At 38.1% G+C, this 26,872-nt stretch overlaps 3 protein-coding genes across 61 annotated transcripts in view; 1 reads left to right on the top strand and 2 right to left on the bottom strand.

Moving 5' to 3' along the window:
* Positions 1-9,232, bottom strand: part of LOC136256716 (AMP deaminase 2-like) — a 30,498-nt gene extending 21,266 nt beyond the window's left edge. For 4 of the 36 annotated variants that reach the window (XM_066049798.1, XM_066049812.1, XM_066049771.1 and 1 more), the window contains exons 1-13: positions 8,700-9,232; positions 8,318-8,434; positions 8,214-8,272; positions 8,031-8,159; positions 7,853-7,984; positions 7,623-7,802; positions 6,204-6,367; positions 6,076-6,155; positions 5,947-6,020; positions 5,583-5,677; positions 5,476-5,530; positions 2,458-2,576; positions 1,961-2,092 (exon numbers count right to left, since the gene is read on the bottom strand). In XM_066049798.1, coding sequence (XP_065905870.1) covers positions 1,961-2,023 — 63 coding nt within the window. In that variant the 5' untranslated portion in view covers positions 2,024-2,092; positions 2,458-2,576; positions 5,476-5,530; ... (8 more) ...; positions 8,318-8,434; positions 8,700-9,232. Of the gene's footprint in view, positions 1-1,561; positions 1,752-1,960; positions 2,093-2,457; positions 2,577-2,971; positions 3,137-3,223; positions 3,304-3,405; positions 3,818-5,475; positions 5,678-5,946; positions 6,021-6,075; positions 6,156-6,203; positions 6,368-6,598; positions 6,837-7,427; positions 7,558-7,622; positions 7,803-7,852; positions 7,985-8,030; positions 8,160-8,213; positions 8,273-8,317; positions 8,435-8,699 lie in introns of those variants that run through there. The other 32 variants (XM_066049828.1, XM_066049884.1, XM_066049949.1 and 29 more) reach the window with 30 other exon arrangements.
* LOC136256562 (uncharacterized) overlaps positions 1-26,872 on the top strand; it is a 396,868-nt gene that overhangs the window by 261,153 nt on the left and 108,843 nt on the right. The window lies entirely within an intron of this gene.
* Positions 16,968-26,872, bottom strand: part of LOC136256582 (AMP deaminase 2-like) — a 264,091-nt gene continuing 254,186 nt past the window's right edge. For 15 of the 24 annotated variants that reach the window (XM_066049582.1, XM_066049589.1, XM_066049572.1 and 12 more), the window contains 6 exons: positions 21,848-21,970; positions 21,555-21,709; positions 20,514-20,649; positions 20,291-20,369; positions 18,333-18,484; positions 16,968-17,258 (listed from right to left, as the gene is read on the bottom strand). In XM_066049582.1, coding sequence (XP_065905654.1) covers positions 20,556-20,649; positions 21,555-21,709; positions 21,848-21,970 — 372 coding nt within the window. In that variant the 3' untranslated portion in view covers positions 16,968-17,258; positions 18,333-18,484; positions 20,291-20,369; positions 20,514-20,555. Of the gene's footprint in view, positions 17,259-18,332; positions 18,485-20,290; positions 20,370-20,501; positions 20,763-21,550; positions 21,710-21,847; positions 21,971-26,872 lie in introns of all 24 variants that reach the window. The other 9 variants (XM_066049672.1, XM_066049651.1, XM_066049639.1 and 6 more) reach the window with 9 other exon arrangements.

The following is a 26,872-nucleotide window of genomic DNA, read 5'->3' as shown; positions in this document are numbered from 1 at the left end:
TCAGTCACAGCGAAGCCAGAAGTTTTATGACAGAAGTAGTAAAGAAGTTAAATTGAATGTTGGTGATAGAGAAATGCTCAAGGTAGAGCCACAATTTAAATTAAGACAGAACATTTAAGGGTCCTCCTGTGATTAAGTCCCTTTCACCAACCAATGCCATGATACAGGTACAGGGTGACAGCTCTGCAGATGTGCTGAATGTGTCGAGGCAAAGGCTATCATTGTGTGGCCCAGCTATGGCAGATGCTACCCCGTGGATTGGGCATTCAGGAAGCTTCGTAAACGCCGAGAGATTAACCGACACAGAATGTCAGAACCTGACGAAGACCGTGATATGGCAGACAACTTACATTCACCAGTGCCAACAGTCACCAGTGCCAACAGTCACTACTCGAAGTGGTCGTGAAATACGGAGACCCTCTAGATTCAACATGATGAACATCCCAGAGGTCTGTTCTCCCAAGAGGGGGAAGTTGTAAGGACTCAACAATTAGAAGAGGGATCACGTGAGGTGTCAGTGGGATCACGCGTCGAACACATTGTTGGTTTAGACTGAACAGAGGTCCTTGTAGCTGGATCACTCTGATATACTTGTAACTGTTTGGACGCGTAATTGGTAACAAGCGACTTACACGTGTAAATGTATTCAGAGTCTTCCAACAAGTTTCTTTTCAATAAATTTAATTTTCTACTGATTCCTCCAGCCAAGCATCTGTAACTCGGCTATGGATTGATATCTTCACTGTTCAACTTCGCTTTGCCTAAGATGTGCCTTTTCAATAACCTTAGCACATTTCCACATGTGGCCCCAAGTGTGACACCCAACCATGCAGCCATGTTGTGTTTGCTGTGCAGCTGTGCTTGCATGGAACACAATATACCCTCAGTGTGTAGTATGCCGTATATGTGGTAGTCTCGCGTGCCAGGCGGTTTGTGTGGGGGCGGCAAATAAACCGTCTGGTTACTGTTGCACACTTTCCATGAACTCACTGGAATGCAATTAGATTACATCATGGTATTGTTTTGCACCAAGGATGATGTAATATCGTTCCAATCACTTCTGTGAGCAGACTAAGACGATAATTGTACTGGCATTGTCCTGGTGACGTATTCGAAACATTGCTGAACATCTTCCTCTATAATTCTGCCGTTTCACAAATCCATAGTGAACCATAATCGTTCTTATACCAACACTTTTAAGAGCCCTGTACTAGGGAAACAAAGATCCTAAACCCATGGCGTTGTCAAACTTTCGAAAAAGTAATCTGAAGCCAAGATTCAGTTCTTTATTACACTAAGAATTAGAATTATTAGTGTTTGAGTCAGCAAAGCGATCTGATTGGCTCTGCCAATATTCCGGCAGTGGTCCCGGAATGTGTGCAACAGTGACCAAAGGGTTTATTTGCTGCCCCCTACACAAACTGTCTGGCACGCAAGACTAATATGGTGGCACTAAAACACTGGCTACAGGTGAACTAGACCCTTCTCGATTCTAAGTCAAAGCCTATCAAGTTGATATAATGCTGTAAGTATATACATGTACCTGTAGGTATGTATTCACCTTACCTGGCTGCTTGTTTCTATAGGTTGATAACCACACTTTTGTCACTCCTTTCCTCTATTGATGTCTTCATAAGCCAAACATGCCATGGAGGAGACTTCAAATTATCAAGCTGTAGTTCTTTTTTGTTATGTACAGTTCACTGATAACTACATTAGCAGTAAAAGCAAAAAGTTTCCTTTGCATTTGCCTAGTATTTTAAAAAATGTAATGCAAATGCTCCTCTTAGAGAATGTGAATGCAATGCAAATGCAAAAAACACACACACACACACACACACAAACACACATGTTTTCGCAAAACATTTAAAGAAATCATGTAGGCATGCAACCACAGCCAGCCTGGGTTTGGCTGTGAGCTCTGGTTTAACAAAAAAAACACACTGTGCATATGCATCACCTGCTTCAATGTACGCTGTTCCCCATTTTTAATAGTGACCACCATGTCACATTGTGTCTTCATCTGTTTCTTTATGAATCACAGCAAATGCTTCTGGTTCATACAGGATGCTGCATGTACGTGAGTATCCACCTGAGGATTAAAATAATGTATAAAAACACTAGTATAGTGTAACCAGGAGCACACAATAGCTGCAAGGCACACACTGCTGGTATGACATCATTTATACCATCACTAAAGCCAAAGTGTCAATTAATTTTTATGCACACATTTATACATACACACCCGACAGTTTCACTATCAGATACAGTAGTTAGATATACAGATGAACAGACAGATACATATGACTGACTGATGATTAATACAGTAGATACAAAACAAACACACAGAGTATATTTAGTTTCTAGGAAGCCAGGCATACTCACAACTATTTAGCAACTAGCTGTGAGTGGAATTACACAGTATACTGCTATATCACTGTAATAATATAAATATACCTTGCGGATCACGATGTGGCACAGATTTCTGAGCAGCTAATCCTCTCACTCCATTGAGCAAAACATGGAGATTGAAGCGAGCCTCCAAATAGCGTAGACGGTGATAACAGAATGACTCGCTAATAATAGAAATACCACACAATATGTGTTATTGTCAATATTACATCTAATGTCTAGGGGTTTACTCTACAATAAGATACAGTATTTCTCAAGGCTGAACAGCAGTATAACAATTTACTATCTCCGTATATCATGAAAATATATATGCAACTACTGTATATGCAAAAACAAGTTGATACTTCTAAAAACCAGGCATCCATGCAGTTAACAGTATTATTCCAGATAAATGGGCAATATATGACTACAAATTTAATTGCAGGATAAAGGGTGTTAACCTGAAGCAACACCTTTTTGCTCTGTATGGATCAGCAGGCACCATAATATATAGTATTTCAAATAACTCCAGCACGTGATTGGTAAAGAGTAGCTTGTGGAGACAAGCAGATTACTTTACCTGTTTATGCAAGAGCCATATCAGAGTGACAGCTTGTGCTTTTGTCTCCAACCAAGTAAAATTTCCTATCGTGGACCATTTAGTTCCTGGCATTGTAATGTCTACTTTAGCTGGGGTACGGTACTTTACTTCAGTGTGCACCATGGGTGGACTACTGCATCATATCTAAGGATAGAGGATAAAGGTACTTGCACCTGTTCAGGCAGTTACAGTCAAGCAGTTTCTCAGTCCTACAACCGGCCACTTACTTACCTAGTGTCATCTCACTGTCAGGTCAACCATACAAAGCTTCATCATGGTACAACTTGGCATCATCAAGGAACTTCTGGACCCTGACAACAATAGTGGTGTACTACAGCTCATGGACTACGTGTTGGTTTCCTATCTTTGTTAGCTATTTGGTGTGGCATGCCATAGTAGTTCAGTACTATGGATGGTGTGTTCCCATCAGGATAATGTGTTCTGTCTGTTTCGGTTCCCTTGTTATGTTCCTGGGAGTTATGAGCGGTTTTAATCTCCACCACTTGGTATGTGACTTCCTCCCCCCCCCCCCCTCAATCCTTCAATTATGTGGATTTAAACCTGCTAAAGGCACGATGACATTTACCAAGGCCTATTGCTGATGTGAACGCTTGACCACCTCCCGCATCATTTATACATGGATAGACATCAGCTGTGGTGGACGGTGGGTCCCTGTTTCAGAAGTCATAGTCAGTTGTGTGTTCCCTGTGTAGCCATGAATGAAGCACTTCTATTTCAGTATCAGGTGTCACACTCTCACCCAGTTCGTGAAAAATGTGCTCCTATTGTAGTCATTTAGTGCAACATGTCCATGATGATGTGTTCCTATGTATTTCACATAGTATCTTATAACAGTTTACAGATAGTGCTCCCATTTTGGTATTGGGTGTTACAATCTTATTGCTTTGAGACCAAAACACATTATCTGCCAGGCTCATCTAATGTGTACACACCAAATAACCAGTCAAGAATTATTTTTGCCCTAGGTGCAGAGACAATGAACACTTTCCATTTTTGAGCTGAGATGCATATAGGTATGCTGTCCCAATAGCTGAGATACCCACTTTGTACTGAAGTTGAGGTGGGCATGCTACACCCAATAACTGATAATAACTATAAAACACTTCAAGATGGGCACACTGTACCCACTAGCTGAAGTATAAACGTTCCTCTATTGGAGGTAATATTGGAATGAGTGTATTGTGCTATGAGGGAAGCCAGACATCAGATCTTGGCATTTAATTAAATAATGTGTTAATGGTTTGGGTGTGACCACAAGGCCATCCTAACAGTAAACTGTGAGGTTTCAGGTTATAATGTGTGCCAGCCTACTTGTATCAACTGTACAGATGTTGTCAGTAAAATTCCCGTTAGCCATGTATTAACTTTTACTTGTGGTACACACTCAACTTTGATAGTAACTACAGATTAACATTTGACTGTTACAAATAAAGCAATAACAAAGTGTGTTATTAGTTGACTCCCAGGATAGTGTGAAATACTGGATACCAAAGTAATTTCTCAATACCAAATACCGGGATCAAAAATGCCATACTGCCCAACAATAAGTCAAAGTGTGTAATAGTTAATACAAGATACGTGTAGAATGTAAATACACACACACACACACACACTTACACAATTAACACACACAACACATACTACATAAACACTGCACACACATGTACATGTATGAACATGTATACAAACACATATGTGACCGGATCTGCAAAAACAGGACATAATCGCACAAGTTTAAATTTACAGTATAAAGCATTGAATATATTGGGTGAAATACTTGCGTATTATTGAAAAATTCTGTAAATTTTTTGAACGCCTCTTTCTTAGTGATTTTTGAACGCCTCTTTCTTAGTGATTTTTGAACGCCTCTTTCTTAGTGAAGGAAGGGACTAACAATAAAAAACTGGATATCATCTTATTTGCCTGCGCAAGAGGAGTTGGAAAATCTTTGTTTCGTTGCAGTAGACCCAAGGATACGGAAGTTACAAGCATTTGTTTACATCAGGTCGAAGCGATCGTACGCGGTCGATTTTTCTTCACGAATTTTTCCTTTGTATGCAGTGAAGAAAAGTGAGTAAAGGAAAAACTCACACAGATATTGATTCCGCTATTCATGGCGAACACGATGGTGAAAATTGTAGCTCCATACCTCAATCCGTTGGTAAGTTACAACCGTTTTAGTAAGCGCCTGTAATTTATTTTCCCTATACACTTGCTGTACAAATATATTTTTCTGTTGTTGCTACTTTGTAGGACTGTAACTCCCAGAGTTATTGGCATATGGAGCTGAAACTTTGCAAGTGGGTACATTTGGCTAAGTAGATTATAAATATTTAATAAACAGGGATTCGAAAAAATGCGATTATGTCCTGTTTTCGAAGATCCAGTCACATATGTACTCACAAGCACAGGTGCATGCACACACAAGCACACACAAGCACACACATCACACATGTACATACCAATAACATCTTCAGACCTTATCAATAGAGTCTTCAGAATTTCAACAAAAGGCTCCTGTGTTTTGAAGTATACAATTTAGACCTACAGTACTAGTGTTGGCTCTGACATTTAGTGAAAACTGTGAAGTGGTCCATTCCAGTAGTGACATCCACTTCAGTCAACTTATTGTCAATGAGGTTATAATAGCACTGATCTTGTCATCTGAAATTAAGTCACAAACACTCTAAACATTGGAATAGTGTACACATGCATGTAACATGTTCACATTACACTCATTAATCTAGACCACATTAGATTAACACAAAAACAACAGATCATAAATGAATACTATTGTGCAAAACCCTTGGGGAAATTGAATAAACATATGTCTTTTTCCCCCTTTCAATTTACACAAAACATGCAATGGTATATGTGTGCAACATGTGGATCTTAGTCCTGTTAGGCATTGACTACCATATAGGATTACCGACCATGTGATCCATGAAGGCTCGTGAGCCAAGAAGCTTCTAGTTTAGGGTCCACAAGAGTAGATTGCTGGTGAAATCTGGACAATTAAGTTAATAATAATTAAGGTCTTATAAAAGTCTTACAATTCTCACTTAAAATCTGTAAGATTTCAACATCTTGTCTGTGGTTTTATTGAGTTTGTTGATCCCTTGTCTGAATCAGTGGAACATCACTAGATGTAATAATATACCAATATGGTTGAAAATTTTATTGCTATTACTTTTGTACATTGAGACTTCATCAAGCTTTTGTCTTAATCCTTCATCACCAATATTAACATTTGCACCATCACATCCAAATCAATTTCTTTGGTTGCTCAAGACCCATGTATGCCAGAGCTCTGCTAACACACTCAGCTAGGCCAATAGCAGTTGTATTTTTAGCCTGTCAAACACACAAAGATTGTTTCTTACATGAACAGTCCCATCAATGTTATTGAAGTCTAGGTAAGTACATAAAAACAGTTCTTATTCAACACTGCAAGCGTCAGTGCTGCCATCCATGTGTATACTAAAAAACTTGCGACATTGTAAAGCCTTGCAAAAATTTAACCACAAATCCTCAGTAATAAATCAACAAATGTAGAACAGGCCATGTTTGTTTTATAACCTTCACCTAAATTAACTCCTTGTCTCTCAAGTAAATCACAAAGCGTAGGGATCTTCACAAAAGCAATTCCTTTCCTAGCAATAACAACACAACTTCAAATTTTTTTGATCATTTTCTCCTCAAGAGACTTGTCCATTATATTCAGAGCTCTGACAATTGGGGCAGATTCCATAACACTAGACCTAGCCGTCTTTGTGGTACACAGAGATATACATGTCGCTCTTGAAATGATCTTTGAAGTTTCAACATCAAAGGTTAGTGGCTAACAAAAGTGGTACTATAGCTTCTCATTCCTCTAAGCCTATCATCAAATTCTTGACACACCAAGCAACACAAACTCGTCACATGGTTGACATCGTTTTCAACCTGTTAAATTTCAGCCACGTCATCATCTGCATAGACTTAACATTTTCCCTTATCCATTTCTGCATGGTAGACACTGAAACCACTAGTTTCTCTGAAGGAATAGAACTACTTGTGTAGCATCTCTAGGTCTTTTATGCACGGACATTTTTTGTCCTTACATAAATGGAAATCTGCGGACATTTAAAGTTTTGTCTGTTGACCGCATATTATTTTAAGCCCTACACACACACACACACACACACACACACACACACACACACACACACACACACACACACACACACACACACACACACACACACACACACACACACACACACACACACACACACACACACACACACACACACACACACACACACACACACACACACACACACACACACACACACACACACACACACACACACACACACACACACACACACACACACACACACATTTATGACTTTAAAGGACCATGACTTACTTCCTCGAAATATTTAGGCTGTACAGTTATAGCCACCCCTAGATGCTTTACAGCCTAGAATTATTGTAATAAGAGTCACCCTCGGATAAGAGCTATAGCTTGTATCTGAACAAACTGTTGTAAGTGTTGATCTGTTGCAAGTGTTGATAAGACAAGTTTGGCCTTGTTTAATCATCTGTCGATACTATCACTCACCTCTATCAAAAATGCTATTTCCTGGCTTAAAACAACTCCTTTGTCAGGTTTCTGCTTCCAGTCACTTGTGAATCCATATAAACACCACGAACTGCTACTACACAAGAACATAGTGCCTTCCCATAGTAGCTGCAGGGTTTTGCTTGCTGCAAGTTATAGTAGCCGTGGCTATTAACTGATCTATTTTATACAACATATACATGTATATGACCACACACAGTTTTACTAACCTTAGCTTGTAATAGTCCAAATAACAATATTTCAGGACATTGTTTCAGTGGACCACTCAACAGTTGAAATATCTCATCGAAGGTGCCAGTCTCAGCAATATCGAGTAGGATTTCCACCAGGTCCATGACATCCTAACAATCACCATAGCAACAGACCACTACACCTCACTATACTGACCAGGTAGTAATGTAACTTGGACTCCTCATGAGGGTGAGACACAAATGATCCCATTTCTATCTTACGACCACTAGGGAACTGGGTGAAACTGAACTCTTGGCAGCGGAGGCCTTGATGTATCCATGACAACTATCAACAAGACAAACCAGTAAAACAGGAAGTACATACACACATACACTGTACCTGTCCCATAGGATTTTTCCATTCAGTATATAAAGAGCATCCACTGAGAACAGAGCTCACTACACACACAACAGATACTACATTGTATAATAAGGTACACTTACCACATTGACAGCATTGTGGTAGGTACTGAGGATGATCTTCAACCCGTCAACATCATGTAGGAAGAACTCTGGATAGTCCATAGCTAGTATCACATTTCTGATACTCAATGTGGGAACCTAATGATATAGTATACTGTAGTTAGTTGGGATATTGAACATGAATGTAGAGAGTGCTATTAGGACTGGAATATACGTAATACAGTGGGATCTGTTATGAAGTCACAACGAAAGATCTTTGAAATTTTGCTTTGTCCATCTAAGGAGGCAATAGTAGTAAAGCCCTCCAGCCCGGACTCCAGGTTAGTAGTGCATAGCAAAGATTCCCATTATTAATTCATACAATTGCAGTTACCCGAGTACTGGAATAATATTGCTTGATCACCTTCTAACTTGTAACTCATGAATATAGTATCTCCGTTTCCAGTGCATCAGCATCCTCTATTGTTGCTTGGATCTTGGTATCCCATGTCTGCCACGGTAGATCTCATAGCCTCAATCTGCTCCAACGACGTTTGGAGAGTGGCGGTACGGTGTCTCTCTCATTAGGAGCTTCATCACTGTCTAATGCCAGTGGGAGCGATATTTCCGAACACTCGTGTGGGGTGAGCGCGGTGAGCCCTTCTCGACCCTCGGAGGTGTGAAACTTCCATCGAAGGTCGCCAACTAATAAACGAAATAGAATAACAGTATCGAGAGGGAGAGTCGCTTGCCTTACTGGATACCGTTATCCTTTTGCCACGGTACCAGACTTTCTGGTGACAGCACCAATGTGATGGATGTGCGAATAGCTCCAATATTGGTCGTCACAGTTACCAGGTTCTATTAGGTGGGACGTTCGATGAAAGCCACTCTCTCCTGTCAAGTTGCACACACGAGGCGGGTAAGATTATTCTAACTAATGCACACACAAAGGATCACGTGTACAACCACAATAATGAGTAATTATAGTAAACCTAACCTAATATATGAACAAAGTTTAGCTATAGAGTGAAGTCACTCATCGTTCTCAACATAGAGAGTTCAGCTAGAAACAAGTCACCTGTATAGAGAGATCAACTACAAACCATAGATCTTGATCATAGCTACCTACTAGATCATATTATTTATACTATGTACAAACTAATCACCCTGAAGGATCAGCTGGAAACAAGTCACTCTGTAGAGATATCAGCTAGAAACAAGTTACCCTATAGAGAGATCAGCTACAAACAAATCACCCTGTAGAATATGTGCTAGAAACGAGTCACCCTGAAAAGAGACTACAAACAATGAGACTGAGTTTCGACTACAGTTCAGTTATGAAAGAAATCACCTTATTACATATGTGATATCATTCAGTGTAAAATATACAAATATTTACTCAGACAAAAAGGTATACACATAATTGCTTCTTGTTTTTGTTCCTGCAATTCAGCATTTCCTGCAGTGAAAAAAACAAACAAGTTAAAATGAAGCATCAAAGCCATATGGCCAGCTTTGTGGCTTGCAATACAAAAAGAAGCGATATCTAAACCAAAACAACCAAGCTGTAAAAAAAGAGTGCGGCCCCCAAAAGGCCAGGGTGAAAAAGATGTGAAATCCAAGGTGGTGGCAAAGAAATGACAGGTTAATGGCAAAAATTTTAATAACGACAATTCAGGTGAATTCAGTGCCGAATCTTATAGTGACATGTGGAGGAGGCAACACAAATTCAGCTAAATCATCATTATTAAAATTTTGGCCATTAACCTACCATCACAGCCATTTCTTGGCCGCCACCTTGGATTTCGCATCTTTTTTCACCATGGCATTTTTGGGGGCCCGCACTCATTTTTTACAGCTTGACTGTTTTGATTTATACTACTGCAGATAGGATTTGTGAATTTTAATTTATTAATATTATTATTATAGTGAAAATTCTATGATGTGACAGCTCCATTACAGCATCATACGTTTTTGCAGCAATGGTGCAGTAGACATATACAATGGTAAATAAAAGGATTTTCCTGTGCCCTTGACACTTCTTGTGTCTGAATTAATTGAATGCTAGCCAAAAGCTATTAAAGGCAGTAAACCACACAGCTAATGCTTATAGCTAATTGTGCAAAAAGTTTGTGTAAGAAATTTCATAATTATAAATATTGTACAATGGAAATAAATTACAGCAATAATTCAACACTGGGAAGAACAATGTTAAGTATGTTTGAGTCATATCTGGCTACCTGGCTTCTGCCTGTGGACAAGAAGGATGCTTATATGTTGTAATTAACAGCAAGCTTTCATTTATAGTGATGACCTTTACCTATAAATTGTTAAATGAATTATAAATGCCATACTAACATGCTATTAGGGTAGAGATACATACAATGTGTTAATAGAAGTGCTGATCCTAAGGGCTTCTATTGTAAACAATGCTGTATGTGTAGTAAAGTGTGGATACGTATGCACAACATGCTTCACATGGGTATAAGCACATGTAGTCATGCACATTCTGTATATCAAAGGTGAGTGCATATGAGTTTGCATAATATACAAAGTATTGAAAAAATATGCAACATTTCTACATAGTCAACTACTCAGTTAATTCCTTTCTTTTTCATTCTAGTCCTGTACTGAATTAACCACACAATGGATACCTTATTTTAAAGCCAGTTGAGCCACTTATTACCACACTATTCCTGCAGCTGGTTACATAGTTCATACAAGGACTTAACTTCCATATGTGAATCCTTAGATTTTTGAATACCTTTAATAATTTGTTATTAAGCAATCAGGTGATTGATGGCTGACTCAGTACAGGACTGGCAATGTGAATGTAGAAGGGCACCTGGTTAAAAATTATTCTAGTAGTGAAAATGAAAAAGAAAGAAATGTTTGTGCACTGCATACTTGACTGTGTAGAAATGCTGCATAACTTTCTTCGGATAACCAAAGCCCATGTATTCAGTTACTCTAATAGAACACACACTAGAGGCAAAATGATCTAATTGAACAGTCATTCTTGGTATTATGGATAACTCAGTTTTGTTGTTTTGTTTAACCAAGTATAATGTATGGGTCAGACCTGGATAATATGTGAGGAAGGTCAGATACAAAAAAAATCTGATTATCTGTGAAGCAGGACAGACCTGGATGACCCAGACAAAAAGTGGCCCATTTGACTTGACACTGGCCAAAGAACTGTTGTACTGTAATCTGACAGCTTTCTTAGAATACTACAAAAATTCAACAGCTTAACTGTCCTATTAGCTACACTGTTTTTGAAAGTTTTCTAACTGACAAAGCATTAAAATTGCTTTGCATAATGTCTGATTTTCATACATGCATAGCTATTATTCCCAATAATATTATGCTCTATAGGCACATTCACACCAGCTACTAGTACAGTGACCCTACAACCTTGTGACTACACACCTCATGCAGTGAAGTGAAACTGTAGTAGATCATCAGTAGATAGTGAGATAATTGATAGACTGGTAGAGAATCATGATGACTAATTTACAAAGGAAAACAATACTAATATACAGCATTGCTGGAGCGGAGCCTGTCAACATACATATGTGTCACCAGAAAATAAATCAATGTACTAAACACAGTGGATTAAAATTATTGTTACACATAGACAGTATCAATTGGCCTACCGTAATGATGATCACTAGTCCATTAGAATGTACACCTAATGCTGTAATAGAACAATCACTTCTACTATTGGGATTGTCACAATCGATTAATATCAGTATTCTGTTATGTTCTAAAGAACATACCTACATACACCTTATTACACCTACAAGCTCTTGACTACATACTTGTGCCATACAGCAGAAAAGCAACTCACTCTGTGATACTCTTATATTTAGTAGTACAGGAGTAAACACTATTAACTGTAAATGTTGCATCATAATACATCAGCCTCATCATTGTAAACAAACCCGATGTCATTCCAAAGTAAATTATGTGAATGCATTTTACTTTTTGTTAAAAGTTCAAATTTTGGTTTTGTAGTAATGAGGCTGCATTAATTCACATCAAAAGTATGTTTGTATTTTCATAAACATTACTGCCATTCCTGTACACAACAACGTTAAGAACAGACTGTCCATCAACTCCAATTTTGGAATGTAAGTAGTATAATATATGTACGTATGTCATGTGAAAATTAAATAAAAGTTAAGTGTGTTTCACTGGGGTCTATTCCTAACTGATGTGTCAGCAAATAACCTATGCATTTCATTAAATTTGTGGGAATTAACATTGGTGATTTTACTAATCAATTATATAAAGTGGATCATTAATCTGGTGAATGGATTGCTACTACATATCCTGTAAGGTAGAGTTAATCATATCGTATACTGTAGACTAGGCACCACCTGACTTATTCTTTTATCCTATTGTATTTTTAATTTTGCTTGTTTATGCTCTATAGTGCTAAAAAATTCAACCTATTATGCTCAGTATTAATTTTATTTTATACCTCAGGCTCCATATTTTGCTTAAAGTTATAAAGTTACACTTTATGAAAGACTGATAACAACTATTTAGCTGCATGTGAATAAGTAAAGATATTGTTGCCCATGGTAAAATGTTTATTTGACAGCTTTATAAAACTGATATTGAAAATGGTTAATAACTTAATGTTCTATTATGATTTTCCATGACATGGGCCAGGACTTACAGTGAAGCATTATTATTCTACCTGTATTACTAGCTCTTGAAGACATGTATTATTCGTCAGTAAAACAGGCTGGTGCCTGGTAGACATCTTGTCATTTCAGCCACAGAGTGCGTGTATTTTGTTAGTGGTAGCTGCAACTTTCCTAGCATACACCTATATGTGGAGCATTTCTAGGTTGCCAGCTATAATCATAAGTGGGATAAATATGCCTTCAGTACTCTCAACACTTCATTATAAACCCACAGATTAATTTTGCTACAGAGAGAAATTGAATTCATAGTAAAACAATTCCATGCTGTCTACTATTAGCAAAGTATGAACATCAGTACATAATATAACGCACATACAATCATGTAAGTAGTCAAGGGTAGCACTTTAAGGGTATATAGCTATTCAAGGTGTGACAGTGATTTATTGATGATGTATACTGTAGCTACATAATCTACACATTTTACTGTATGTAGCTAGAAACTGTTGATTGACATGTACAACAATAACGTATGCACAAATCAGAACAATATACACAGTGAGCACATTATACAATATGACACATATAGGGTGGTGTCTAGTCAAAGCTGCACACATGCGATCCCACTGTAATTTCATGGACCAGCTGGACTGGGAATCATTTGAAAATAGATGAACAAATTTAACATAATAATTATCATTTTGAAGCATGCGAAATGTTACAGTTAAGAAATCCTAGGATTCTTAGGTGGTATGTAATTAATGTGAGCGTTCCATTTCAGGTCTGACTAGATACATTTAAATCACGCACATAATTATTATATACATCTTGGTCCAAATCACACTTGCCTGGTGGCTATGGGCATGATTTCACATGCATGGAAGGCATAATATAAATCTGGTTGATCTTGGAGTTTTGGAATTTAGCCTGATTCATGGCTATGGCAGTCAGGCTCATTCTTAAATTTGTGCAACAGAAAAATCAGCTCACTACTGAATACTGTATGTCTGATGTTAGTCCACTGCACTGGCTGTTAATAACTCCATGCATGCACTTTAATGTTTGCAGAATATGCAGCCTCCTTGTGGTATCTACCAAAATAATTATTTGCTCCTCACACACTGCACAAAATTCATCAAGTTTTAATTCAGCTGGCTCTTTCCTGTCACCAGTGTCTTCCTGTTTGCTTTATTTGTAGTATAACTATATCCAGTATACTGATTTATGATTTTGAAATGCCAGCCCAGACTCTTTTTTGAAGCAAAATAAGCAAAAACAGCTCACATACTATAAACTTTGGTACAAACAAGTACCCTTCTTGATATATCTGTAGATAAACCATGGATGAACAACACTGAGACAGCTGATCACACAATTAGTACTTCATTACTAATGACAACCAACAAGAACGTACCCACAATCAATCCTTTAATTGATTTTATCTTATGTTTAATCACCCGCTGGAAGTGCCACTGAAAACTTGTAAGGGCAGTTTCAGCAATGGTAAGTTGAAAGCTCCCATTTGAAAAAGCGTTCCATTCCATAGTTTAGTCCATCATTCTGTTCCATTCCATTCTGTAGAATAGTGACTACTAGCTACTACAGTCAAGAGTGGTTATATACTAGATTCAGGCTAGGTTGGATACTAGCTAGTCACTGTAGTGAAGGCTAGACAAGGCTGGCTACTATAGTATTGGTAAAGACTAGTCAATGTTGGTCACTAACAAACTATTCAAGAGTGGCTAGAGTAGTCACTTAACAAGGTTTGCTGCTAGCACAATAGGAACCTCCCTTATTTACTTTATCTCCTGCAGGATATGTAGTTGTCTACACAGCCCTCTTCTCTAATGTCAATGATTATAATTTAATACAAAACAGCCTAGCTGTAAATAAAGGGTGCAGCCCTCAAAAAGCCATAGTGAAAGAATGTGAAATCCAAGGTGGCAGCCATGAAATGGTTAACAGTAGGCAATCGGCAAAATTTTAATAGCAACAATTCAGGTGAATTGGTAGTGCCTTGGTAAATTACTTCCTTAGTGGGTTTGAGCCACATAGTGAAGAACCTTCACAGGAATTTATAAAAATGGATAAATCTGTGGTTGTTGATTGGAAAGAAACAAACACTGCAGAGCTGAAAACCTTAGAATACAGTAAACAGCTGTATGGAACCTCATTCAACCAGTAATAAAATATGAAAACCAGTACAAGATGAATTCCCTACAGACTCAGTGACAGAAATTTCATCCAAAACTAGCAATGATGATGACCATATTTATAATTGTCCTGTGTTACCTGTTGAGTTAGAAGGAAGTTCTAGCATTTCAAGTGGAGTATAGAGTTAGATGATCAAAATGAAGAGAAAAGCCTCAGAGGAGCTGCTAAAGTGGTGTATGGTAAAAAATCTGAACAGTTGTGGGAGTTTAAGTATACTAACAATAACTATCATTTTTTTGCTAAGAACTTACTGTACATGGACTCTATGCAAGTCAGCTAACACTATTTGATAGCTATAAAACACTACAGTGCATTTTGACTGTAGAATTTCTGTAGCACAGTAGGGATATTCACTTCTTATTGTTTTACAGCATTTGGATGTTACATACTACTCCCATCCAGCTTGTTTCGGTACTATTATTACAGCGGTACTACATTGTCCCTACTCTAGTTTAAAAATTCTTTTACATAAACTTAATAGTCAAGCAAGCTGATATAAATGGATAACATAATTTTAAAGAGTAATCAAGTACCAATTTAAATCAATTTTAATGAGTATCCAATTAGCTCCAGTATTTGGTTCAGCCCAAGTATTACTAAATATACATTGTATAGTGGGATTTTTGGAAATTTTTCAGATTTAAGTGTAAAAATTTTTATTTCTTCACAATCTTGCTTGCTACTAACACTCAAACAATGCCAATTTGATTGAGCGACAAACTTTGAAGAGGGAAGTTTCCATGCATAGCTGCCAATCCATGAAAATTATAATAACAATATTCCCCTTAGTGCTGCCACGATATAGAAAAACTCTATATCGTACATCAGTCACTATATGAACATATACGTATCGCGATATAGAACTAACTGTAACAATTGCAAGACAAACTTAAATGCCAAATACCATCTGTCTGGCCTCCCCCACATCATTATACTCAGCAGCCTTGCACAACCATTGATATTACTGATTGGCTATAATATCATTTCACATCACCACCTTGTTATATCAATACTATTGATGTATTATCGATTTATCATGGCAGCACTAATTCCCCTTCAAAACCTACTACAGCCGAATAATTATTGTATATAGTCTTCTATAATAACAAGAGTGCAGAATTTTTAACAGTACTAATAACAACTATCACTTTTTAAGAAACAAGTTACCCTATGTGAGTCAGCTTACACTATTTGATAGCTATAAATGTGACCAGATTTCATGTAACTTGGCTTCCACACACACAAAATCAAACTTACATTTTCCCCAGAAATGGATTGCTGGTCTAATACACTATCATATTCCAGTCTGAATTTCCTTCAGGACTGGCAAGTCTGGTTTCTGCAGCAGCTTTCTTCCAACCCTGTCAAAGCCACGAGTGGAAGATTGGCACCATTAAATGGCCATAGCTTTGTTGTAATGGTGTGTAGTGAGTTGGGACTTTGCAGAGGTATTGTTCTCAATCAATTTGGAGTGATTTAAGGGCCATGGAGGGCCCAAACGTGGCCTCTGGATTCCATTCGTCTTCTAGTTCCATTTTGTACCCCTATATTAAGTGCACCCATCACCCCCACCCATTGCTCCTAGTACTACCACCTGTGATATTATTTCCTACTCGAAAAAAGCTGTCCAAAGCAATGCATATTTTGGGTATCACAAATTTATACACCCACACAGTCATAGTTAGTAAATAGATGAATAATTAGTGCAATTTTGACTACACAGCTGTAGGCACTGGGAAGTTACTACACAATGATTATTTAAAATCGCCATATCTCCAAATGAAGCTTTATGCGTCAAAGCCGGATTCTGTCAAATACAGTCACAAATACACTTCAATAGTTTTTATGTACAACACATAGTTACAGCAAACTGCCCAGTTTTATGGTTTTGAAATTAAAATATTATTCAAACCATATTTTATACATATCAAGCTTACATAGACAAAACCATTCATAATACATTATTACTGTCACATGTGGATGGTCCACTTTTCTTGCGCAGATAACCAGTGGTCTTCAATACTCAAGACATGTCTCCGGATGGTGAATGCCCCTTCTTACTTTTACAGTGAGCTCTCACGGATGTCACATTTTTGAAACATGCCATGCTATAATCGAATAATAAAATTGTAAATTAGAAACATATATCAATGCAGCCCACATGACCAATTCTATTCAATTACTCTAATAGAACACATATACTGTATGTTACTATACATTGCACAGATGACCCCCAAGAATCTTACACACGCACACACACATGTATGTATAGACACAAAACAAAACAAAAAGTCCAAGGTCTCAGCAGCCATGTGCATGTGCAACATAGCTATAGTATTACTGCCCAACTAACCAGTACTTTAATATTGTTTACATGTACTGGAACATGGTCAATCTCTGGATGGTCTAGATCTCATGAAAAGAGGCCACAGAACCTGAAGTTCAGTAATGACCCAATAAAGCAGCTAAATAACTGACAGTTTGGGAATTTACTTCCCGTTTAATACCAGGTATCATTACTGTTACAACTTCATACCAGGCCACCATGCAGGTCCCATTATACAGCTGGGTACACTGGAGTAATGTGAGTAAAGTTTCTTACCCAAGGAAGTAATAACAACCTGGAGATCAAACTGGTACCTTTTAATTACTAGGCTGATACTCTAGCTACTTGGCTATGCTGCCTTATGCACACGCACACAACTAATACACTCTTTGAAGCTTCTTTTGAAAATGTTACCAAAGCTTCACAGCTTTCTTACAAATGTCATGTTAACAATCAATGAACACAATTGATGGTTATTAGGGTGTATACGTAGAAACTCCCACACTTTGTTATACTGTAGCTCCGGTACAACCATTGTTTAAACTATAATATGTAAATAATAGCTTTCACAAAGGATGACAATACTCGCACAACTGGTTATAAACTTGTTAGTATCCATGGTAACAAAGCTTTGGTGGAGTAAAGCAACATCCGATATGAATGTTATGAAACTGAACGAAGCTTTGTAGCTATTGAACTACAGTATTTGTCTAACCCTGAGACACATGTGTGCTTGCAAACATCACACACACACACACACACACACACACACACACACACACACACACACACACACACACACACACACACACACACACACACACACACACACACACACACTCACACACACACACACCTTTGTTGCAGGCTATTAGCTGACAAGTTATTAAAGATAAAGTGGGTCTTATCTTTCATAGCTTCTGTGGCTCCTTTTCACTGTCTTCTTTGTCAGCAGCTATGTACCAGTAGTGTATCGATGTTAGTGGCAGTAGCAATGGAGGCAGGTTACTACAATATGCAAACAGTAACATAAGACACAATTTGAGGATATATGTACTACAGTGGAACCTGTGTTACGGTCACCTGGATTAAGCGGTCACCTCTGCATAACGGCCATGGACAGTAGGTCCCAAATATTTTCTCATACAAATGTATGCATTGTTGTCTGCATTTAGCGGTCACCTGTCTAACGCTTATAACGGCCAACCAAGAATTCGCCTATGAATCACTGTATACATAACTTTCTCCTTCTTATAACGGTTGCTACCTTTTATGGTGGCTTGTTAAGCCAACTGTCTGGCACCACGGCACCGTTTCAATTAATGCGCAATTATCACACTTCCAGCCTTTCAATGAATACTATATAACCTATCAGGCTTCATTGCTTAAACGTATTCAATAGCTATAACCAACATTCATAACAAACTCACCTTGTCCTTTCTGTACTAAAAATATTACTGCATTACAGTTGGCGCGAGCCTCTTAATAATAATCACTCATTTATAACAGCAATAGCCACTAAAATGCTGCTGACCACCTTATACAGGTTTTCTCTATAACAGCCACCTGTATATAAAGGTCAGATATATCTGGTTCCAAGGTGACCATTATAGACAGGTTCCACTGTAGTAATAAAAGAGAAGTTTAGTATGTATTGTGGACTCCAATTGTCATGCTTTATATTTTCAGCCACAGAACAGCTTTCCATTATGCTTCAAGGGAAAGAAACATCTCTGCAGCAAGCGTTACAGACATTGAGGCTGACTAATGGTTTTCTAGCAAGGCAGCGAGATGATAATTCACTCAACTCATTTTATTCAAGAATACTTGAAGCATCAGATGATCTCACTAACCAGCCAATTTTACCACAATTAAGGAGGTTACCCAATGCGGATCCAGGATGGGGCATTTGGGACAAATGCCCCCCACCCCCTCACCTTGTGGAGGAGCCAGCCATGCTTCTGATTAAAATAGGTACTAATCTTTGTCAGGCCAAGATCAGTTTATCAACTCATGAAAACATTATGTACATTTTACTACAAATTTATCTGAATCCAAAGCAAACAAAAGTCAAACTAACTGTTAAATTGTCACCCAGCACCTTCATCCATACTAAGCACCTCTAAAAATAATTAGCGTGTTGCTGTCAGAGCCCTTTAAACAGCTTTATGACTTTACAACCATCTGAAAAGGCCAACATGGCAAAAATCAACAGCAAGACACTACTAAGAGGTGATTATTTGCTGCTTCAAAAATGCAGCACTGAACTAGAGAATCTGGCTCACCTACAACTGACCCTGTTTTTGCCCCAGCCTCCCACTTGCCACTTCCTGGATCTGCCCCTGCTACAAAGACAAAGTGCTAGTGCATCATCAGCGCATCTTTTTGAGACCTCCCAAGCTTACAGTATTTTGAAGTACTTGACAATGTTGTCACTGATTTGCATGCTAGGTTTCAGCAAAATAGGGGAATGCCTATTAGAAAAAAATCTTGTTATATGCTGCTAATGGTAGCTTTACCACGATACCCACTGAGTTGAAAATATATAAGTGTTATGTAAATATTGACAGGCTAACTGCTCAGCTGAAAATGTTAACGGAGCTTATTTGTACAGGCTTGCACGATTGTGTCGCGTTTTTGCAGATCCGGTCACCTATAGTTAGTACCAAAGAGGATTACCTATCTAACCAACAAGCCATGAAAGATGTTTAATGTCAGCTCAAGGAATATAGTCACTACACAGTGTCATTGAACTACTCCAATAGAACATACACTTTTGACAAAATACTCTAATACAACAATCACTTCTACTACCTGAAAAGATTTCCAGTGAGTGCCTCACTACTCTCCTGTAGTGACTCCTCAGGACACTCTTCCTCCTCCTCCAGGTTTACTATGGTATACATGGGATATGTATAATATTATAACAATAAATTAATAAAACAGATGGACACCCTCAGTGGTAGACACAACACAACCATTATATTACTAGTAACACTACATGTACATCACTGTCTCTACTAACAGTAAACTGTACTTTCACAATATCACTATGTCCATCAGCCATGTAATCAAATAATCATCTATCCTTATAAGGAAGAGCAACTGCTCCTTTATCATCATCATGTGGTCTGTATGGTTTATGTTTACCATGACCATATTTGGTAAGGGACCTATAAGGTGATAACAACAACACTTCTACAAACCAATTTTAATAAACATCATATACAACTGGATCTTCAGTTATCCAAACATCCTTGTTGTTAGAGTTAGACAAAAGTACACACTGTAAGTGAATTTGTGAAATATACATAGCTCTGTTCATTTACTCTAATAGAACACACACATATCCATCATATGTGACCAGATCTGAGAAAATCCAACACAACCACAAAAGCCTAAATTGACAGTATAAAGTGTGGAGAAATACTTGTGTATTATTAAAAAAAACGTGAAAATTTTTAAAACTCTTTGTTGTTGGTGAAGGAAGGATCTAGCAATTAAAACCTGGATATTATCTTATTTACCTACTCAAGAGGACTTCAAAAATCTTTGTTTCGTTCTGGTAGATACAAGGATACGGAAGTTATGGGCATTTGTTTACACTAAAGTAATAGTATGTGATCGATCTTTTTTCACTAATTTTTCCTTAGTATATAGTGAAGGAAGGTGATATAAGGAAAAACTTACCCAGTCATCAATTCCTCTACTCATAGCAAACAGGATGGTGCAAATTTCAACACCCTGCGTCATTCTGTTCGTAAGTTACAACCATTTTAGTAAGTGCCTGTAATTTATTTTTCCTATTCGTACTTGCTGAGTGTACAAATTGACATTTTTGTTGTTGCTACTTTATAGAGCTGTAGCTCCCAAAGTTATTGGCATATGAGGCTGAAACTTTGCCAGAGTATGCATTTGGCTATAAATATTTAATGAACAAGGATTCGAAAAATGCACGATAGTGTTGGGTTTTCACAGATCTGGTCACATATTATAGAGTGTGACTCATTACTTTGTCATGTAATGCATTAAATTACTGGTTACTGCAAAAGTAATATTATTACAATATCTCACTCACCCAGTGTAAGGTTGTAAACAAGCTAGTATGCTGACAATATTCTCTGTGGTCAGGTTGGGTCGAGGATCGTGATCCTTCTTCACTAAGAAGTTGATACAAGCTACCACAAATGACTCCTGTAGGAAGGTATCAAAACACAGTACAGTAAGATGGAACTGTAGATATAACAATCAAATTGTACAATGAATGACATTCAGATAAGGACCACATATTATAGTTGATACAATGATACTTTAAATAAGTGTATCAGTAGTGTACAAGTAACTGCTCAGCAAATGGATATGGTGTAGTACCTGATGAGATTTGATCCTCTCAGACACCCACATGTTTAGCTTGTGGTAGTCTCTACGAGCTTCCAGGCAGGCAAGGCTGATGACAAATGGGAACTGTGTAGCCTTCAACATCAACATCAAACACTAGAGGAAAAACAGTACAACATATAACTTGCAGGTGTAGTGTGTGTGTGTGTGTGCGTGTGCGTGTGTGTGTGTTATCGATGTGCTATAGTCCCTACTGTAGTGGAAAATTCCAAATTTCTGTGTACTTGTTTGCTAACTTTTTTTGCAAATAAGTATTAAGACTGGTGAACTCACACATAGCTACACCTGTACCACAGGAAATGGTGCTGTGCATCCAAGCTATATCAATTATCGTTCAAAAAGGTATCCATTGTCAGCTATATTCAACCTGTTACACAGCATTTCGAATCAAGAACTGTTTGAAAAGCACCTCTGCAATCCATGCATACTGAAAGAAAGAAATGGTGCCGCGCACCCCAGTTATTGTTTGAAAAGTGAAGTATCCATTACGCTTCATTGTCGGCTATATCCAACCTGATATACACAGCAGTACAAATCAAGAACTGTTTGAAAAGCATCTCTGCAATCAAAATGACCACTACGAAAAATACTGACGATTTCTGTTACGAAGGGAAGCCATCACGTGCTACCATCATATTGACACTTTTGCTGTCAGCAAAGATGAATGGGACACAAAGGAGGACACTAGTAAGTCCATGAAGAATGCTGTGTACGTACTGCGGTATGCCAAAAGGCACTTCTCGTGTCAAAGCCATACCAAAAAGTGAAAAAATCAAGCCTGTAGTAGCCTTAGTTGTTATCAAGCTACGCTTGTCTGAAGGCATCAGTCAGTTGCTCAGTCAGTAGAAAATTCCATTAAAAGTGTTTCGGGTCGATCTGAAAGCTTGTTTGGGATTAGTTTTACCTAACCAATACTGCCTCATCGCTGTCAGGAGGCTGGTTTTTGGGTGATATTATTTTAGATAACAGTACTATCCTACTGTATGATAAAATTAAGGATTTGAAAAATGTTTTCACTAATTTACACAATCCAGTTTTTAAAAGTCACTGAACCAGACCAACACATTGTCGCATTAATTCCCAACCAAGTACATGTACTGTACAGTAAGATACATAGTACTGTATATTAGAGATCAGTTTTTCTGGTCAAAAAGATCCAGCTTCACAATACCTTCATTGTGCCTTGGCAGTATTGGTTAGGTATAACCAAGCCCAAAAGTTCCTTCAGTACAACCCAAAATGCTTCCAATTAGTGCTGGGCGGTATTGAAAAATAGCAAATGGTATACCTTCCATAAAAAGTACCATGGTATTACTAAATATCTCGGTATTAATGTAAAAGCCATAAAGCACTGAATACCCATGGTAGGTCATCTCAGGTACAAATTACCACAAACAAACTTGTTTACATAGTTTGGCTAGCTGACTACATCAGCACCTGCCTACAAACATTGGCACATGTCTGGTTGCCTTCTAAATATGGGATGAAACAAGCCCACAGGGAGGCCATAGTGCCCAGATGGTGTGGCAGTATTAAAAAAAAACAGGCAGTATCAAAACCAGTATGACTTAAATATCACATATTACTAACAATAGCAGTATATCACCCAGCTCTACTTCCAATATTTCGCTATAAATTCTAAATTCAATGGAATTTTCTACTGACTGACTAATTGTCTGCCTGATGTTTTCAGAAAAGTATAAGTAGACAACAGCTAAGGCTACTGGCTTAATATTTTCAATGTTCGATGTCGCTTCACCCCAATATGTGCCTTTTGGCATACTGCAGTGCATACAATGCATACATCATGGACTTACGTACGTTTGTCCTCTTTTGTGTTCCATTTCTTTTTGCTGCCAGCCAAAGGTGTCGATTCATAGTGACGTGATCCATGGTTTCCCTACGGGAATCATCCATATTTTCTGTGGTGACTGGATCGATTAGTGGCGCTATTCCTACCTGTTCTTCATTTGCAGCACTGTAAAACATGTTGAACATAACTGAAAGTGAAGCGTAATGGCCACTTTCACTTTTGAGTCAGTAATTGATATTGGGGGCACGTTCAGTCAAAAGCATTACCTCAGGTGCCCTCCTTTCATTTGATAAGGTAAGCGTGGGTTCACCAGTCATAATAATGTTACAAAAAGTAAAGAAACAAGTATAAGGATTTTTTAATTAGGAATTATAGAAGACTGAATTAGGGATTAAATGTCCATTAGCATATCTGCAGGTGTAGCTAGGTGACCCCAACATTTTTTCTATGATCCCTAATTGAAAATTCTCAAGTTTTCCTTATACTTGTTAGAGACAGTAAGGGTGAGTAAAAGGAGTGTTTTCTCACAACTGAATTTCCCAACAGACCATATACATTGTAGGTCTCACATTTCCTCTACCTGTATACTAAACTACATAGTATCACATCGTTTGCTTAGATTTAGCACTGCAACTTCCTGTCATGTGTATACAGTAGGACATCATAACTACAGGTATGGTCTCCATTCTTTTTTCGCTGCAGCTGTAGTACAGGTTCTAGTACAAACAAAGATTCGGAAGCATTTTACCTTTACAGGTACCAAAGCTTCACAACCATGGATACTGGTAAGTCCAATTAGTAAAAAAGCCATGTGCTTCCTGGAAGCATGTAACAATCATTGACAATTTTTTCTGTATACTCTAGTCTACACCGTATTCCTGAAAAAACACTCAACTTTCTCCTTTAGCCCATCAGAAATGAATCAGAGTATTTGAGACTCAAAAGAAACACCTAACTCAATTTTGAGGCATGTACAAAGGGCTATGTTTGTGGTAGTCTCATGTGCACGAGATTATGTTTTGGGTGCTCGATTAGTACGCACATTACACTGTACACATTCTCAATATTAAAGTGGTATGGCTCACATACTGGCCTGCCACACACCTAGACTATGATTTGTATACCAACAATTGCTTAGTAGGCGAGGCTCCATAAAAGCTTGCCGACAGCTACAGAAATGGATTCATGTTTGCCTACAGACTATAATACATGCACATACCAATGGCGGATCCAGGATGGGCATTTGGGGCAAATGCCCCCCCCCCTGACCTTTTGGAGGAGCCAGCCATACTTCTAGTAAATACCAAGGCCAAGATCAGTTTATGAGCTCATGAAAATATGCATATTTTACTAGTATTATTACAAATTCACCTGAAACCAAAGCAAACCAAAGTCAAACTAGGTGTGAAATTGTCAACCACCACCTTCGTGCGTACTAAGCGCCTCTAAAAATAATTATCGTGTTGCTGTTATTTAACACATTCAAAGCCTTTTAAGCAGCTTTTAAGACTTCACAACGACCAAAATGACAAAAATCAACAGTGAGACACTACTAAGAGGTGATTATTTGCTGCTTCAAAAATGCAGCAACTAACAAGAAAATCTGCTCTCCCCCACCTACCAACTTAGCCTGTTTGTGCCCCTCCCCTTGCCAGCTCCTGGATCCGCCTCTGCATACCAATAAATGGGCATGGCTTAACATATGCTTGCAATTCTGATAAGTGGGTGTGGCTCATGAAAGAGCTGCGACTATACTATGTTGTGATAATCCACAACGTCTAACTAATTAATTCATCTAACATATGATCCAATCTGGGTCAATCTGTAAAGCAGGTCAGACCCAGATGACCAGGACAAAATATGACCCGGTTGACCTGACCTAGTTTCAATGCTGGTCTATCTACATAATTTTTGCATAAAATGCATTCCTTAAAATACCCTGATAGAAAGCCAAAACAATGGAATAAATTGTCTACTTCTATTACTTGTTGTAATAGCAGTAAAGACAAAAAAAATTCTGGAACATAATTGGGAAATACTCAAGCATAATGGCAACTTAAATGGGAAGCCATTGAAGAATTCTAAATTATACGGACAATTTAAAAACATAAAATGTGTAGCTGTTGTCTGACTTAATCATGTCTGACTTGTGAAGATTGCAGGAAAGCGTGCGTGCACACACACACACACAAACACGTATACACACACACACACACACACGCTCACACACACACACACACACACACACACACACACACACACACACACACACACACACACACACACACACACACACACACACACTCACACACACACACACACACACACACACACACACACACACACACACACACACATATACATAAACAAGCATGCATGCACATGTACACACACACAAAGCAAAAAAAGGCAAAGTCTATGGCAGCCATACAAAGCATAGCTATTGCTGGTACATAGGTGTGGGCAGTATTGGTCAATATCATACCACAGTATTTCAATAATAAATATTGCAGTGTTACTAAATACCCACTAAATATGTATGAGTGTCCATTGCATCAATAGCCTCATTGTAGACTATGCAGTGCTTACTCTTCGAGTGGGAAAACAAATTAGAGGCATTAGCCATCAAACTTTTTAGACAGGGCTAACAAACATTTTAGACAGAGGTAACAAATAGCACTCTCATATTTGACTGGTCTCTCATTAGCACCTTACTAGTAGTCCCATGTTACGTTCTTTGCTCCACTCTTGCTAACAAGTTCTGCTATATAATAGTGTTTAAATAATTTGAAACCAGTAATTCCTGGTATTCTCCCAGTATTCTCGATATGTTGGTATGCGTAATTACTAAATGTTAAATATTTAATGATTTGGCTTTAAAAAAATATTGCACAACTACTAAAAATTGATACATTGCCCACCCTAAAAATTGATACGTTCCCTGGGTCCACTGGGTCAACCGGGTCACATTTTCTCCGGGTCATCCAGGTCTGACCCGGTTTGCAAATTATCCGGGTCTGACCCGGATTGGGTCACGTGAGAAATGAAACTGATTGTTTGACCTATAAACGCTAGTTGCGTAGCTCTTTCGTGAGCCACGCCCACTTATCACGTTACATATGCTCAGTCACGTCCATTTATGTGCAGTCTGTAGTGCAGTCCCAAGTGCAGTCTGTAGCATGAAA

This window comes from Dysidea avara, chromosome 1 (genome assembly GCF_963678975.1).
Source record: "Dysidea avara chromosome 1, odDysAvar1.4, whole genome shotgun sequence".
Taxonomy (NCBI): Eukaryota; Metazoa; Porifera; class Demospongiae; order Dictyoceratida; family Dysideidae; genus Dysidea; species Dysidea avara.
Note: the sequence above shows the minus strand (reverse complement) of the source record. Positions and strands in the feature narration are given on the sequence as shown.